This window comes from Gastrolobium bilobum, unplaced genomic scaffold (assembly GCF_033153095.1).
Source record: "Gastrolobium bilobum isolate Gb01-03AN ecotype WA unplaced genomic scaffold, APGP_CSIRO_Gbil_v1 utg6668, whole genome shotgun sequence".
NCBI classification, from domain to species: Eukaryota; Viridiplantae; Streptophyta; class Magnoliopsida; order Fabales; family Fabaceae; genus Gastrolobium; species Gastrolobium bilobum.
The window spans coordinates 145355-160876 of record NW_026898778.1 but is presented as its reverse complement, the minus strand read 5'-3'; the positions used below and the strand labels follow the sequence as shown (position 1 = coordinate 160876).

The window sequence follows — 15522 nt, the reverse complement described above, 5'->3', positions numbered from 1 at the left end:
AAAGCTAGTGCTTAGATAAGAAAATATAACAATGTTAATCCCTAAAAGGTCACCACCAACATGAGCAGTTAGCACTAACTAGTCATTGAAATGAGAGACAGCTACTACAATTGCCCAGTTCTTCAACAATGGCTTCCAACACTTGTCTCAGCAAACCAACCTGTGGTAGTGTATTCAGCCTGCCATAAGAAAAAGGAGACAGATCATGAATTCAGTTAAACTTATAGGCAACAAACAAACTCATGTGTATATAGTATAATCCAAAATTGTTTAAAGAAATATTTTCCAACAATAACATTACAACTACAGGTTTATAACAACATACACTAATAAATTTAAATTTCATTATTAATTATTTGTTTAGTTCTTTTCAGCATAAGAATAGTTTAATCCAACTATCACTGATTCCTAACTTCTTATGTTCTAACCAATATTAATAGGATTATATTTTAACGTGCTTCTGTGTGTTTATAAGTTATGAGATAGTTAATTTCCTTTATGAATGTGTGCAATAGAATAATTGCAGGTGACTGTCCCTGTTCATTTACCTCTATAAACACCTAGTCGTGCGGCTGACAAATATATTTCTCGACAATCAGAAGGGGAAAATGTCAATGCTTCCTTCGTACAACCTGAACAGAGAGAGAAGGTAAATGAACATCACTTTAGGGTTCTTAGAGGCATTCATTGAACACCATTATTTGGACCACAACAACGATGATACCCATAACAAAAAAGAACAAAGAGCGATGAGCATACCTCTTGCGATGGTGGACCAATTTTTATACACCTATGGTTCTCATCTATCATGCCCTTTCTTTCGAAACGCTCCCAAGTCGGCAGTCCAACCGTATGCCTTCTTTGTATGCGTTCACTCACTGTGGAACATAGCCTCGAGGTCCCCCTTGTGAAGGTTGCAGAGCCGAAACGTTGACACAGATCAATTCCAAAGACTCCATATTTGTATTCTTTTTTAGAAATAGTCGTTGGCAACAATAAATTTTTGGTAGAGATGAACGTTGGGATTTGACTTGATGTGTACGGGTAAAGTAACATGCCACCGTAAAAATATTTTATAAACAGGGTTATTTTCGTAAAGTTACCTAATTTCCCTATCTATATTTTACCTACAACCAAACATAAATTTTAAAAAAGTTACCTAATTTTCCCGGTAAAATTTTTCCTAACCAAACAACTTTTTTTTTATATTTTCCTACCTATCTCACTTTCCAACCATTTTCCTATATATAACATTTCCCTATTATTCATAAAATTTCTCTTCAACCAAACGCCCCCTAAATGCCTTATTTTCTATTCTTCCTTCCTTCTTTAATTCTTTGCTTATTTCTACTCTTATATGTTTTATTTCCCCTAAATTACTCTGGTAAACTTACTTAAACAGTATCATACATAACATATAAATTTTATTCTACATTCAATGAATTTTAAAACAGAAAAGTATTTCTGCAGTTACTGTAGATAAATTATCTGCATTTACTCCCAAAATAACGTTATTTTAGGATTGAAATATTAAAAAATATAATTATAAAGACTATAATAACCCTGAAATAAATTAAAATTACTCCCAATCCAACCAATTATGAAGTCTGTTTTCAAGACAAGATTATAATTATGACATTAAAAAGTTTTTACGAATATAAGAATTTAATACGATAAAGTTGCGACTCTAATCAGTTTTAGCAGACACTTTCCTTGGATGCATACAGGGGAGGGTGCAAAAATACCATGATTTTCGTCCTAAAACGACACCGTATTCGGCTTACTGCAGATAACTTATCTGCAGAAAAAGCGAACCCATTTTAAAAATATAACAAAATAGTATGTTTCCAAAACAAATAAAAATAAAACAAGACATGATATTAAAAAGTGATATATTTTAGTTTTACACTTTTAGTGAAATTAAAGACTAAATATTTGATTCCATTTTTTTTCGGATCTGGATCCTCTCATGTGAAAATTCACATGACCATGTTATGTGGGGAATCATAACCATACAAAGGTGGATCAATGGTAATAAAGAAGAAGAGAGAAAAAATGTTAAAATAGGTAGTTACGAAATCATAACCGTTGATTTACCTTTGTATAGTTGTGATCTTCTCACATGATCATATCATGTTTTTTTGCTCATGAGAGGATCCATTTCTTTCTTTTTTTTCACGTGCTAAAGTTACCTTAAATTATTGCCACCTACTCCTTTCCCATTTGGTTATTATTAGGAAGACAAGCTCCACAAGATGATAACATGGCTTTGCTTGTGTATGATTCCAATGCTATTTTTCTTGCTTCGATTTTTTTTTTTTGGAAATATTCCAATCGGTTTATTGCTTTGCAACTAATCCGATTCGGGGAGGGTCCAAGATTAAGGCTTTAAACCCCTCCCAAAGGGGGTACTGGAGAGATTGCTTCGATTTTTCTTTTGCTTAATTTTGCTCTAGTTTTTTCATGTGTAACTTTTATTAATTTTAAAATAATATTCTTTTTCAAAAGCTTTCCTAATAACTTTTTTAATTAATTAATTTTTTAATTTTTTGGCTAAATTGCAAATTACCACCTTGTACTTTGGTGATGATTCAAAAAACCACCCTTTTATTTGGATTGAAACAATTAACGTATTGATGTGCCTCTGGCAGGTGTAGTTTTCTAAGTTAAAATTGATAAGAAATGAGTCATAGAAGAGCAATTTAAATACATATTTGCTTATTATATTGATTCTTTTTATGTCAATGATATTTCTCACCTATTGGTTGTGTTTATACAGGTAAAAGAAGTGAAAATTACAAAATTATAAAAAGCCTGTTGACGCGACTCCACAAGGGTGATCCTCAATACAAATTCCAGCAAATTGGCACAGACCAGCGTCAGATTGGAAATGTTGCACAATACAATGGATAGAGACTTGGCGCAAGTTGGCGCCAAAACGGCACGAACCCGCGCCAATTTACGAATCGTGCACCGAAGCTTTGCAAGTGGCGCTAACTGGCGCCACAACGGCGCCAAGTAAGGCCGGTTTCTTGAAGAATTGAATTTTTGGCAGAGAAGCGGTGCTTAGTGGCGCCACAACGGCGCCAGTTTCTGAACTATACACAGTGTTTTTGTAATGGCGCCAACTGGCGCCGGTTCTTGGGAGGATTCGCGATTTTGGCAGTGGCACCGCGCTGGATGGGGCCACACCGGCGCCAACTGGCGCCGGTTTACGAGAAACAAAGTCTGCCTTTTCGCCGTGCTGTCCAAGGACATTTTTGGAAGAAGGAAAAGAAATCTATAAATTGGATGCCTTTTACAGAATTAGGGATCGAATCCTATTCTATTGAAGAGAGACGACGGCGGTGCTCAGAGAGGGTTCTATTTCTTCTTCTTCTTCTTCTTTTAATTTACCAGGTTTATGAATATTGAATATTTAGCCATGATAATGGTTGGCTAGTTCTTTTTATTGTAGTTAGGGTCACAAACCTTATGCGAACTCTTGTTACGACGGATTGGTTTACATTTACTCGTTTATATAAATTATCTTTATTTCTACCCTTGCGTATTTTATATTTTCTTTATTAGAACTGATCAATCTAATAGTTGATGATAATTTAAGGGTTAGAACTCTAGATAGGAATATTGGAGTTTTGACCTTGAAAGGGGGTAGGATAACAATTTATATGCATGCTAGGAATAGATGTAAACTTAATTGCAGATGCTTAAATTATTGAGTTCATTGCTTAATGCCATGAGGAACATTGCAAGGAATTGGGGTTCCAATTGGGGTTAAAGGGTTAACCTTGCAAGGAATTGAAGGTTAACTACTAAATATTTTTAGATAATAATTTATCTGAGTAATTATATAAATAAGTATTGTAAGTCAGTCCAAAGTAAGAAGTGAGAATCATTCGTTGAGTGTACTCTAGCTACAATGTTTTCTCATATTTACAAAAGTCAATCTCTATTCTTTTTCTCATAAACAAAAAACCAAAAACAAGTCTTTTCTTTTAAAGTTCTCATTTTTACTCAAACCGACAATATTTGTCACAACCTTTTTGAATCCTTCCATTCTAAAAGCGCACGATTATTTGATATTCGAGCTCAATCCCTGTGGAGACGATACTTTTCTTATCACTGTATTACTTGTGCGATCGGTATACTTGCCGGAGAGCATCACCTATCAGTACTATGTGAATCCACCAATTAAACATATCCGTTAACTCTATATCAAACACTGTTAAGTAATCCCCTGCATCTGGTTTAATAAGGTGAATTTTTAAAGATTTCTCAAATCCCTTTTCTTCTTTAACTCGAAGCATTTGATATACCCTCTTTCTACAAATATTGGACCCTTTTTTTTAGACCCAGTAGGTAAACACAACTCTAATTTTCTCACCACCATTATTCAGCGTCTTCTTCCCATGCGTCGTATTTCTTGGTTCCTGTGTTTGACTCGAGAGTAAAAAAATCTTAAAATTGATGTTTCATTTCCATGTCTATAGTTATTCATCCTAAAACCACATTAAAATATGGGTTTTATAAGAGTTATGTTGTAGGAAAAGTGATTGTGTAATGTTATAGAGATTCGTTTTGTGTGCCGCAGTTTTTTTTCTTCAAAAAGTGTGGGCCCCACAACCATGTGTGCATCTGGGGCAACATCAGGAACCTCAACCTCAACCGTACCTGTGAACTGCCACACACCCGCCCTGTTCTTTGAGATCTTGCACTGCTCCAGTAGACGCTTTCCGAACTTGTAATTATAGCTTGTGGTCTTCTTCAACTGCTCATTGTCCATGGGAACACCAAAGTGAACCAATATCCTCTGTACTAGACAGGAAAATGGAAGTGCACCCTTATGTTTGGCCTTAAACATCATCCAACAGATATAGTGCCTCCAGTTCACCATAACACTATGTCGGATAGCCCACATGATAGGAATGTCATGTTCTAGCACCCTGGAATGATTGAAAGCTCGCAGAAACAGTATGTGGGTGATGACACAGTGTAATATACAGGACTCTACACTAAGCAACCCCACCGTGTAGTGAATGTTTCGCCCACGTCCGATATCAGGCCTCCTGGCCTCCTACACGGCATCACCTCAGGAATATCCAGGAAGTGTTACGCTGCTATCTGCGTCATACTCCACAGTCTGCTCAGCATCAAAGTCATAGCCCAGTATCTCCAACCATACCGAAGCCGTCATGATGATGTCCACCCCGCAGACCCTCGACCTCAACTCACCATGTACGTAGCTGAGGTTATGGTATAAGGCCCGCACCATCAGCTCTGAATACGGACACAACATCTCAGCCAAAACCCTAAGATGTGCTGCCTCCAACAACGCCATAATGTCAAATCCCTCTGCCATAAAAAATGCTGTATCCAATGTTTTTGGAGGACATAAGGGTCGATTCACATGGTCACGTACAAATGCAGCGTGAACTGAGGGGTCATCCTCAAACAAGTATCCAAATGGGAGGTCGACAGTAGCAGGCTCTTCGTCTTGTGTCCTTGACGAAGACGACCGGTCTTCTCGTTGCTTCGTGCGTCTCTCATCTTGGGCATTGCCTGTCTTCTACGGCCAACCATTTTAACAAGCGTACCTACAAATCAAGTGGAAACAATATCAATAACTCAGAAATCAAAATCATGAAAAGGGCAAAAAATTTCGAATGTAAAGGAGAAAATCAAACAATATCAAAATCGGACAATAACAATATCAAAAATTTTAAAATAGAAAAAAATCAATATCACCCTAACCCTAATGTTTATCTTCATGAAACAATATCAATAACTAAAGACAAAAAAAAATCAAACAACGTTCTACCATAAAACAGAAAAAAAAAAAAAAACAGAAACAATATCATGTAAAGGAGAAAAAAAAATAACCAAAACATAAAACACAATGCAAGTGCCAAAACGTTACCTACCCACTCAGTTTAACAAGGTGGATAGTTCTGATGGTGCAATCGGACGGCCAAGGGGAGGGGTTTCGGTCGGTTCTTGATGAGGTGGTTTTTTGGGGGTTTGTAATCGACTAGGGTTTGAAAATAACCCCCTTCGCGAAATGGGGTTTTTTTAAAAAACTGATCCAACGCAATTTAATCGACTACATAACAATTTTAGTCGATTAAATCTCCCTGAAATTTAATCGATCAATATGCTTTTGTAGTCGATTAAATTTCAGGCTTCATATTTCCTGTGTTTTACAATTTAATCGACTAAATCTTCACCTTAATCGACTAAAGGGGGGCAGGATGGTGGATAGTTCTAGGAGAGGGGAAAATTGGTTATTAATTAATTGATGAGGGGCAAAAGGGTCAAAAAACCGTATTTGATTAGTATATGATATGGACTTTTATACATTTAATTGTATTAATTAAGGAGATTTGATTTTGATATGTTATTTATTTTAATTATATTTGTTTATCAGGTTCAATACAGAAATTGGTATTAATTTTGTAGAGATTTTTTTTAAAAAAAAATTCCACAATTTTTTATTCCGTAAAAAATCGAGACAAAATTTTTTGACAAAAATCCATTGACTTTCAATCGAATTTTTTTGACAGAATCAATTTTCAGTCGAAAATCTTTATACTAGTTTTCGATGAAAATTCATTTATTTTTCTTCAAAAAAAATTGACGGAATCTGTTTCTCGTCGAAAATGTTTACAGCAGTTTTTGATGGAATTTTATTGATTTTTCGTCAAAAAGTTTTGACAGAATTCGTTTTCCTTTGAAAACCATTACAACAATTTTCGATGGGATTTCATTGATTTTTCGTCAAATTTTTTTGGGTAAATATGTTTTTCATCGAAAATTTCAACAAAATTTTGACAAAATTCTGGTAAAATTCCATTGCAATTTGAGATGAAACTTTTTGACGAAAATATATTTCTTCAAGATTTTCGACGAAATTCATTAAATAAATAGTATTTTATGGCTGTCATTTTTTGACGAAATAATCAAATTTTTGAAGGAATTTATTTCAGTAAAAATTTTTCGACGAAATCTCTAATTCTGTCGAAAAAATTGTTATCGACAAAGAGAAATTCGATTGCCTAAATTTCATCCATAATTCCATTGAAAACTTCATTTTCGATGAAATTTTTCTGTCGAAAAAATAGACTTTTCTAGTAATGAAGATGGTAAAGCTCTCAACCAAGTTTTAAATATACGTAAGTCTCAAACTCGAGACTATTAATTAACTAGAACAATCCTATGTCAGTTATTCACATGTTTGGTGTTTTTTTTTTAAAGTTGGGGGCAACCATGGTTGGGTGGGGATATGGTTTTCTTTATTTTATTTTATTTTATTTTAATTTGAGGATTGTGCTAACTCTTAGGACTAATAATATACTAATACTATAAAAATATCGTTTTATATATGAATAAAAAATAAAATTTAGTGAGAGGAGGCCGCTAACCCTAGTCCCTCCCTTGATTCCGTCCTTGCTCCCAACATAAAAGTGTGATGTCATAATCATTTCATCCTCATAGGCCCTACAATAATGTGAGGATACGTGACCCTTGACGTAAAAATAGTCATGCATGCGAGAAAAATATGAGAAGACACCTATATTAGGAAGCCACGTGCTCCATGTATGAAGTTAGAGGTGACAATATAGGTAGAACCCGACGGGTCAATCCGCCAACCCGCCAAAACGGCGCGGGTTGGGTTACATATTTCAACCCACCAACCCGCCCCGTTGGGTTGTGGGTCAAAATGGGTTGCGGCGGGTTGACCCGTCAGATCAAATTTTTTATTTTTTTTACTATTAGGTAGTGTTTTATTTGTTTTTAAGCTTTTGTGATATCCAATTTTTTGTTATCTTAGTACTCTCTAAAAAAAATATAGAAGAAAAACTTTATTTATGACAAAAGTAATTTATGTATGGAGATAAAAACAAGTTTGTAAAGAATATCTGACTAAATATTAACATACATTTAGACTTAAGATTGAAAAAAACTAAGGAAAATGTGATATGAAAATAAGTAATATTATAATATTAATAAAATTAATATTAATAAAATATAATTTATTTTTTATTTTTAATTATTTTTTTTTTAGCATGTTGACCCGCCAACCCACCATAAAATGGGGCGGATTGGGGTTTTCAACTCAAATTCAAGAGGCGGAGCGGGACGGACCAACCCACTTTTAACGGGTTGGCGACGGGTCGGGGCCCATTTTGTCACCCCTATATGAAGTGTTTGAGGGCTTGCCAAGCAGCCATATCTAGCTAGGCAACGCCATATCACCGATTCAGAACATATTACTTGTCATATTTCATTACAGTGATTTTCTTTTTATTTTTTAGAAAAAATATATTAATTGAGACAGAATACAATATTTATAAGTTTAATTTTCTAAATAAAAATGCACATTGTTGAGTGTAGAAATTACTAACTTGAGAGGTAATTAACTCTATTTATCATTTATGACATCCTATTTAATCAAATTTAAGTTTTTTTTCCTAAAAAATGTTATAATTATTGTTAATTTTATACACACTACAGACATTATATATATGGTCGGTGGGTCTCTTCAAACGCAAAAGACCAAAGTTCAAATTCAAATCTCCTTAGTTAAATAATATAACCATGACCTATTTATGCCAAAAAGGAAAAAAGAAAAAGAGAAAAAGAAAAAAACTATTTTTAATCCTATTTAAAAAAATGCACCGCTTGGAGTCTTTTGATTACGTTAGCCAATAGGAATAAGCCATGTCAAGATTGAGCATCTAGCCAATAGACGTAAGACATATCAGAATGAATACACACTTGTACTCCAAAAATTGCAACAACAAACGCATGCAAATGGAGAAAATAATAAATAAATAAACAAAAAAAGGGTTAACATACCCAAACCCGCGAATAACCCAGTGTATGATGTTCTTCTGAATCAGACTTGCTCGCGCATGGGATTAGATTGATCAACCAGATCTGAGACTATGTTCGATTCGGTACCAATTATTATTCAGTAAGTTGTTACCCATTAAAAGTTGCAATTTGACTTTTATCGTTGTAATATTCAATTACTTATATATTACTCTTGTTTTTATAGTCGTCTATATCCCTTCGTTAACAATGATTTTCAATGGGGTTTTATCTTACACTGCTATGGTTTTTTTTTCCCTATCTCTCAAGGATTTAATTAAGAGTAGGTTTTCCATTTAGAGGTCCTGCAGCAAATACAAAAGGCCCAACATTGGGGTTTCTCTCATTTGAGTAGTTGAATCAGGTGCATCTTTAGTTCTCACCATTTAATTTTGGTTATGCATCTGGGTTTAAATTTTTCACCTCGAAGGATAAGTGTGCATCCACGTTCTATATGTTAATGGGTACCTCATACTTGAGTAATCAGAGAAGTAAATGAGATGAAAGTGCTCAAGTTGATGGGTCAGTGGACTGGACCATATTATTAAAATCCACATTTAGGAAAGTATTTTTAGGATATAGGGGTTTTACTTGTCTACAGAGTTGTATTATCTTTCAAAATCGGCAAACTTGCAGGCTGGTTATGTTCGTATTGTCATGTGGTTTTTGTATTGTATTTCAAATAAATTATTTAATAAAAACTTCATTGAATTTTTCGTGGATTTAGTTCCAGATAGGCCCTTCATCTCCGGTAACTACAAAGTAATCACTGTCTCTCGGCCATGGCTGCCCCATTTTTCTCAACGCCTTTTCAGCCTTATGTTTATCAGGTACTTGCATCAATTATTGCCCTTGACAACAGAAATATATTTTGAACTTTCCCTGGCTACAATCATTTGCTTTCTACTAATCTAGATTCTAGAACAGCTTAGGATGAGATTGAATACTAAATTAATATGTTTGATGCATTAATGACTTCTTGGGTAGGATTATATTTTTTGAAATTGGAGTCCAGAAGATTGATTTGTGTTTCTTTTATACATTGCTAAGTTTTTGAAATCGAGGTTGGTGTTTACTTTGTTTGATGAGGTGGCTTCACTGTATGATCAACTAAATTTAGTTTGAGTTCAGGTCACGATCATGACAATTTGCTCCTTTGGTCCGTGGAACTTACATATTTCCTGTGGAATGTGCAAAATGAATTTGTCTAAAAGAGAAGTTTTCCATGCTGGTTGGTTGGTGTAGTTTTAAGGATGTTAGAATTGATATATGGTTATGCTTTTATTTTCACGCATACTGTTCTCAGTAAAAGAGCTGCCTTTCTTGGGGTGAGGAGGATAAGGAGGCAAGGAGAAGTTAACCTCCCAAATAACCAAAACAGATGCAAGAAAATGGGGAAATTGACTCTAGTAATCCTAACATACAAATTTATGAAGAAAAAATAAAAATCCGAGCATTGTTTATAAAGGGTGTCCCAATGCCCCTTAACTTATTATGGTATAGGATTCTATCAAAACAAAATCCTGACATCATGTTCATTTTCTATTATCAAATATCTTTCATAATCTCATGATGAATATTTTCATGTTATGCTGTTTAGAGCCCACAAGATGCAATCATACCTTTTCAGATTTTAGGGGGTGAAGCTCAGGTGGTTCAGGTACACGTGACCATCCTGAGTTTAGAATGTTAATTTTTCACCTTTCTGTACAATATCCACAACTGTGTAACATCATTCTTCATTTGGTTCTTGCAACACAGATAATGTTGAAGCCACAAGAAAAAGTTATTGCGAAGCCTGGTAAGTTAATGGGCACTTTTATTCATGGGTGTTGAATTTTTTTCCTGATGATCTTTCTTTGCAAACTTTAGATGGCAGTGGCAATTTTGTGTTCTGTCATTTTGAACTTTAAATACTGATTATTTGCTGGAATTTGACATTGATGCAAACATGATTTCCATAGACAATAATGAATATTGCAATGGAAGCTCAGGTCAGTTATGAATCCTGATGTTTGTCTATTTAACATGGCCAATACTGGTCATGACTCATGAGCATCAAATGGGGATGAAATAACTATTTTATATGGTTTGCATATATTTGACAGTCTTTTTGGTCTAATTATATTGTTTTAATTTGCTTAAAATTTAGGTTTAAGTGATTTCCTTGACAAACAATAATGAAAAATGAGTCCCTAATTGTTAAATTTAATTGTGACTTGTTGGTTCACAAGCTTGCAATGAGCACAATGTTGACTTTGTTAATTATCATGTTTCAGTTAACCTGAACCTGAAGTAAATTGTAGTGTGAATGGAGATGAGCAGATAATTTCTTTTGTTGTTTTCCTAGTAGTTTGATATCTTTTTATACATATTGATACCAATAAAAACACACTCATTTGAGTCTCTATGCATGAATAACTTATGGTTGGAATTTATGGATCACACCTATCAATATTTTAATGGAATCTCTATGCTACTGTAATTGTAGGTTCCATGTGCTTTATGTCTGGATCCACTGAAATGGAAAATTCCTACCTTCCAGAAAATGAAGTAGGCATTTGGCAGTGGTTATTTGGCAAAACTATAACTAGCATTGTTCTTCGCAATCCTGGACAAAGTGATGGATTTGTTGGAATTGCTGCACCTTATTTTGCTAGAATTCTCCCAGTATGTGCTTACATGCCTCTCCAAATTATTTAAACAATGGATTTTTACTCTTCATGTTTTAAGTCTCAAAATTAATCATCTCAAACATATATTTGTATTCATCAGATCGAATTCCTTTTTATATGTGACTATGTGTCTGTTATTTATTCAAATACAGATTGATTTGGCAATGTTTAATGGAGAGATTTTGTGTCAGGTAAAACTAATTTGTTTGCAATTGTTGTTCGATTTGATTTTAAATACTAAAATTTGATTTTCTATGGGCTTATTGTTTGTTGATTTTTTTTTTTTAATAAGAGGACCAGAATACAACATAACCTTATTTTGAATATTCTGTAGCCAGATGCATTTCTTTGCTCTGTCAATGATGTGAAGGTCAGCAACATAGTTGATCAGAGGGGACGAAATGTCGTTCCTGGTGCTGAGGTGAGATAATTGGAATGATCGGATGTTTCCTATTATTTTTGTTGTCTTTGTTACTAACTTATACTTGATATCACTTGCCTGGCAAGCAATCTTAGTTTGCTTTTTTTAATATTATTTTCTTTTGATACATGACTTGAATTGGACAATGGACATTGTTCTTGCACTCCAAGATTTTGCAATCTGTGTAGGCTGCAATGTCTACATTGAATTTTTGTTTGTACCAAAACTCCAAAAGATATTATGGACATGAAATATGTTCTTAGGATACATTGCGTGTTTAATGGTTGACCTTGGTGTGACTGTTGCACAATTTTCTGTTCATAAACAATATTTTTTGAGGTGTGTTTGCTTGAATATGAAGAATTTATATCCTGGATGTATGGAAAAGAAAACCAATAAATAAATCAAGTTATCATTTTAACTCTTTGCTTTTAGTTATGTTTGAGAAATTTATTATAATTTTCCTCAAAGTCACTATTAAAATTTATTGTAACCGCTTTACTTCAAAATAAGAGGTTTTCTATTGGAAAGAAGTTGAAGTTTCCTTGTAATGAATATCTCCATTTTATTTCGCTAAGATCGTTTTCGTATCATAGGCATTCTTGAGGCAGAAGCTATCTGGCCAAGGGCTTGCATTCATACTAGCGGGTGGATCTGGTATACTTTTCTTGACAGATATATACACAATTTTAGAGTTTTTGCCTTTTTTTTTGTTTCCATTGCAACTCTTTCCTCCCCAATTTATCTTCCAAATTTTAAATGCCATTCTGATTAAGGTCTACCTTTGGAGTATTTTCAATTTTCTTTATTGCTATACTCATTATTATTTCTCATTGGGGTGCTCTTTTGGATTCTGTTTATTGTTAGTTGTACAGAAAAATCTTGAGATTGGTGAAGTTCTAGCTGTTGATGTTTCTTGCATTGTTGCTGTGACAAGTACTGTCAATATCCAAATAAAATATAATGGTCCTGCAAGAAGGACAATGTTTGGAGTAAGTAGCTTCTATTTCTGAAGACTTTTTATGTTCCCTAGTAATTACCGTTATTGTGAAGTATTCTTTTTTGTGTGGGCTTATGAACTATGCATTGTTGGTATAGTATAAATTCTCAGGTAAATGTCTGATAGTATTTCATGTGTTACATATATGTTGTCATCGTAGCTAGTGAGCAGAGTAAAAGTTTGCATATTGTAAATTGTGTGGGTTACTCAAAGGTGAGGTAATTCTCTCCCTTCCTCCCCGAGGATTCCAAGTCTTTTCGCATGTTGCAAAAGACTTTACAAGCGGACAACTTTAGTAGTAAACTTTGTTACTATTTGAGATTATATCGTGGCAAAAATTGGGTTTATAGTACTAAGCCAACCAGGGATTTAGATATTCTAAAGTGAGGAGTGTACTTTAAAGAGTAAAGCTTAGTTTGTGATGATTTTGCTTGGGTTTCTTTGCCTCGTGTTAATGTAGCTCGTTAATTTTGTTTTCCTTTTGGACCTCGGCCTTTCTTGTCTAACAAAAAAATTGCAAGCCTTGGTGGGAAAATCAGAGTAGATTTTTTACATATCCATGGTTTGTTATCTTATAGACCCACGTAGGGGGTCTGACTCTTCCCTGGACAACGCGCTTAGCAAGAGCATTGTAACACCAGACTTACCTTGTAAAGTTTTCGTCAACAGTTATTAATTTTACACTTTAATCTCCAAACTTTACCCTTCACTTTAGAAGATTCATATGGATTGTTAGAGAAATATAATATAAAATTATTAATGTGGCTTTCACGGTTTCACCTAATAACTTAAGTTTTGGGGGTTGAAATGGTTGTTTTATAGGGTATCAGAGCCTCTGTAAGCAAGTGGTTACGAGTTTGATCCTCATTGTCTCCATTATATTAATAAACAATTAAATATTGTGGAGTTTCTTAGCATAGGTAGGTAGGTCTGTATATTATCCACACTTCAAATCCAATGGACTCTTGTGTGAGGGGGAATGTGATACGATGGTGTGAAGAAATAAATCTGGAAGGATATACGAGAGGAAGAGAAATAGAGGATTACAACTCGCACTTAAAATTATTGAGTCAACATCAATTGGTTAGAGGGAAATCATGGCACAACACTAGGTTGGTTACTAATAGCAAGGGGGAGATCATTTTGGAATTATCTTGGAAAGTTGGGACTCTTGGGTTCTTTTGGGAGAAAACCAGAACCTCTCTTTGTTCTGCGTAGTAGTTTCTGTTTGGGTTATTCAATCTCTTGTACCTTTGGTTTACTTGTATTTTTCCCCTCCAATTCTTTTAATATTCCCTTGTATTTTTCCCCACCAAGGTTGAATCTGAGTTTGGATTCAGTCTCATCAATACAAGTTCCTTGTCATTTTCATTAATTTTGCTGACTCTAATACGTAACCCAGAGTTAGAGAAATATAACATAAAACTATTAACGTGACCTCCATCTAATAGGGTAAGTTTTTGGGTTGAAATAGTTGTTTTATATGGCCAACAAGATCTTCAGTGGTTTGTAATTAAGTTGTAATAAGAGGAAGATGCAACCACCTTTTATACACGTTATGTCAGTATTTAACGTGTGGGGACCACCATGCCACCTTTAAATCGTAATATTCATGTCATAGCTTTCTTTTTACGTGCATCTTAGTTTTTTCCCAAAGAATTTGGTTTATATGATTGTGATCTTGAAATTGTAGGGTGACAATGCGGTGACAGCTCTTCTAACTGGACCAGGCATTGTGTTCATACAAAGTTTACCTTTTCATCGACTCTCTCAGCGAATTGCTAGGTAACATTGAGTAACAAAGTGAAATCACAATGTCAGTTGAATAACTGTCATGGACTTTCTCTTCCCGCTACTTCTGCGTGCATGCTTTGATTTTTTCCTCCTTAAGGATTTTTAAGTGATTTTCTAATATAATTCATTCTCTGCTTTTCAGGGCGGTGACATCACCAAACATGAGGGAAAACCCAAAGTTTTTCATACAGATTCTCATTTTCTTTTTCCTGGCCTATGTTGTCATTGTATCTTCATTAATATTGACAGATGTATGAATTCTCTTTTGTAATTTTTAGTCTTCTCCTGTTTTACCATTATAGATACTGGAATCAGGTAGAGTGGAAAAAAATTTAACGCATTGGATTACTCGGCTGATAACAGACTTCTTGTTGGTAGATCCTCTCTACAAATAAGAAAAAAGGCATCTGAGTTATATTATTATGTCTATCACTAAAATAGAATTTATTGTATTTATTAGTAGACAAGTCGATTTGAACGACTTGGCCGTTCTTATGATGATTTGTGGATTTTTTATTTATTTTTTTAATTATATTATTTTGGAAGAATTTGAAAAAAGTTAGTCAGGTGTAATCGTTTTAAATTAAATATATTGCTTATCACATATATGTATCTATGAATTTGCGTAGTTCTTTTCATGTCTTGGTTCTTGTAATCACTCTTAAAATGTCCTGTATTATCACAGTTCATGCACGCATTCTTTTCGGGAAATTCAACATGTTTGTTTTTTGGTTACACATTTTTCTTCCTATCAACAAAAT

The 15522-nt window shown here is 34.2% G+C and overlaps 1 protein-coding gene across 7 annotated transcripts; it reads left to right on the top strand.

Moving 5' to 3' along the window:
• The first annotated feature begins 8822 nt into the window (after nt 1–8822).
• Nucleotides 8823–15261, top strand: LOC133284079 (uncharacterized). 7 transcript variants are annotated; one of them, XM_061481053.1, is made up of 12 exons: nt 8823–8974; nt 9172–9235; nt 9605–9701; nt 10472–10531; nt 10633–10672; nt 11363–11541; nt 11699–11737; nt 11881–11967; nt 12564–12624; nt 12835–12959; nt 14661–14752; nt 14904–15260. In XM_061481053.1, exons 3-12 carry the CDS (start codon nt 9654–9656, stop codon nt 15016–15018), a joined length of 846 nt encoding a protein of 281 aa, XP_061337037.1. In that variant the 5' UTR covers nt 8823–8974; nt 9172–9235; nt 9605–9653; the 3' UTR covers nt 15019–15260. The 7 variants fall into 7 exon arrangements, with proteins under 7 accessions (XP_061337037.1, XP_061337035.1, XP_061337036.1 ...); XM_061481051.1 differs by having other exon boundaries at nt 9599–9701; XM_061481052.1 differs by having other exon boundaries at nt 9142–9235.
• Nucleotides 15262–15522: the final 261 nt, after the last annotated feature.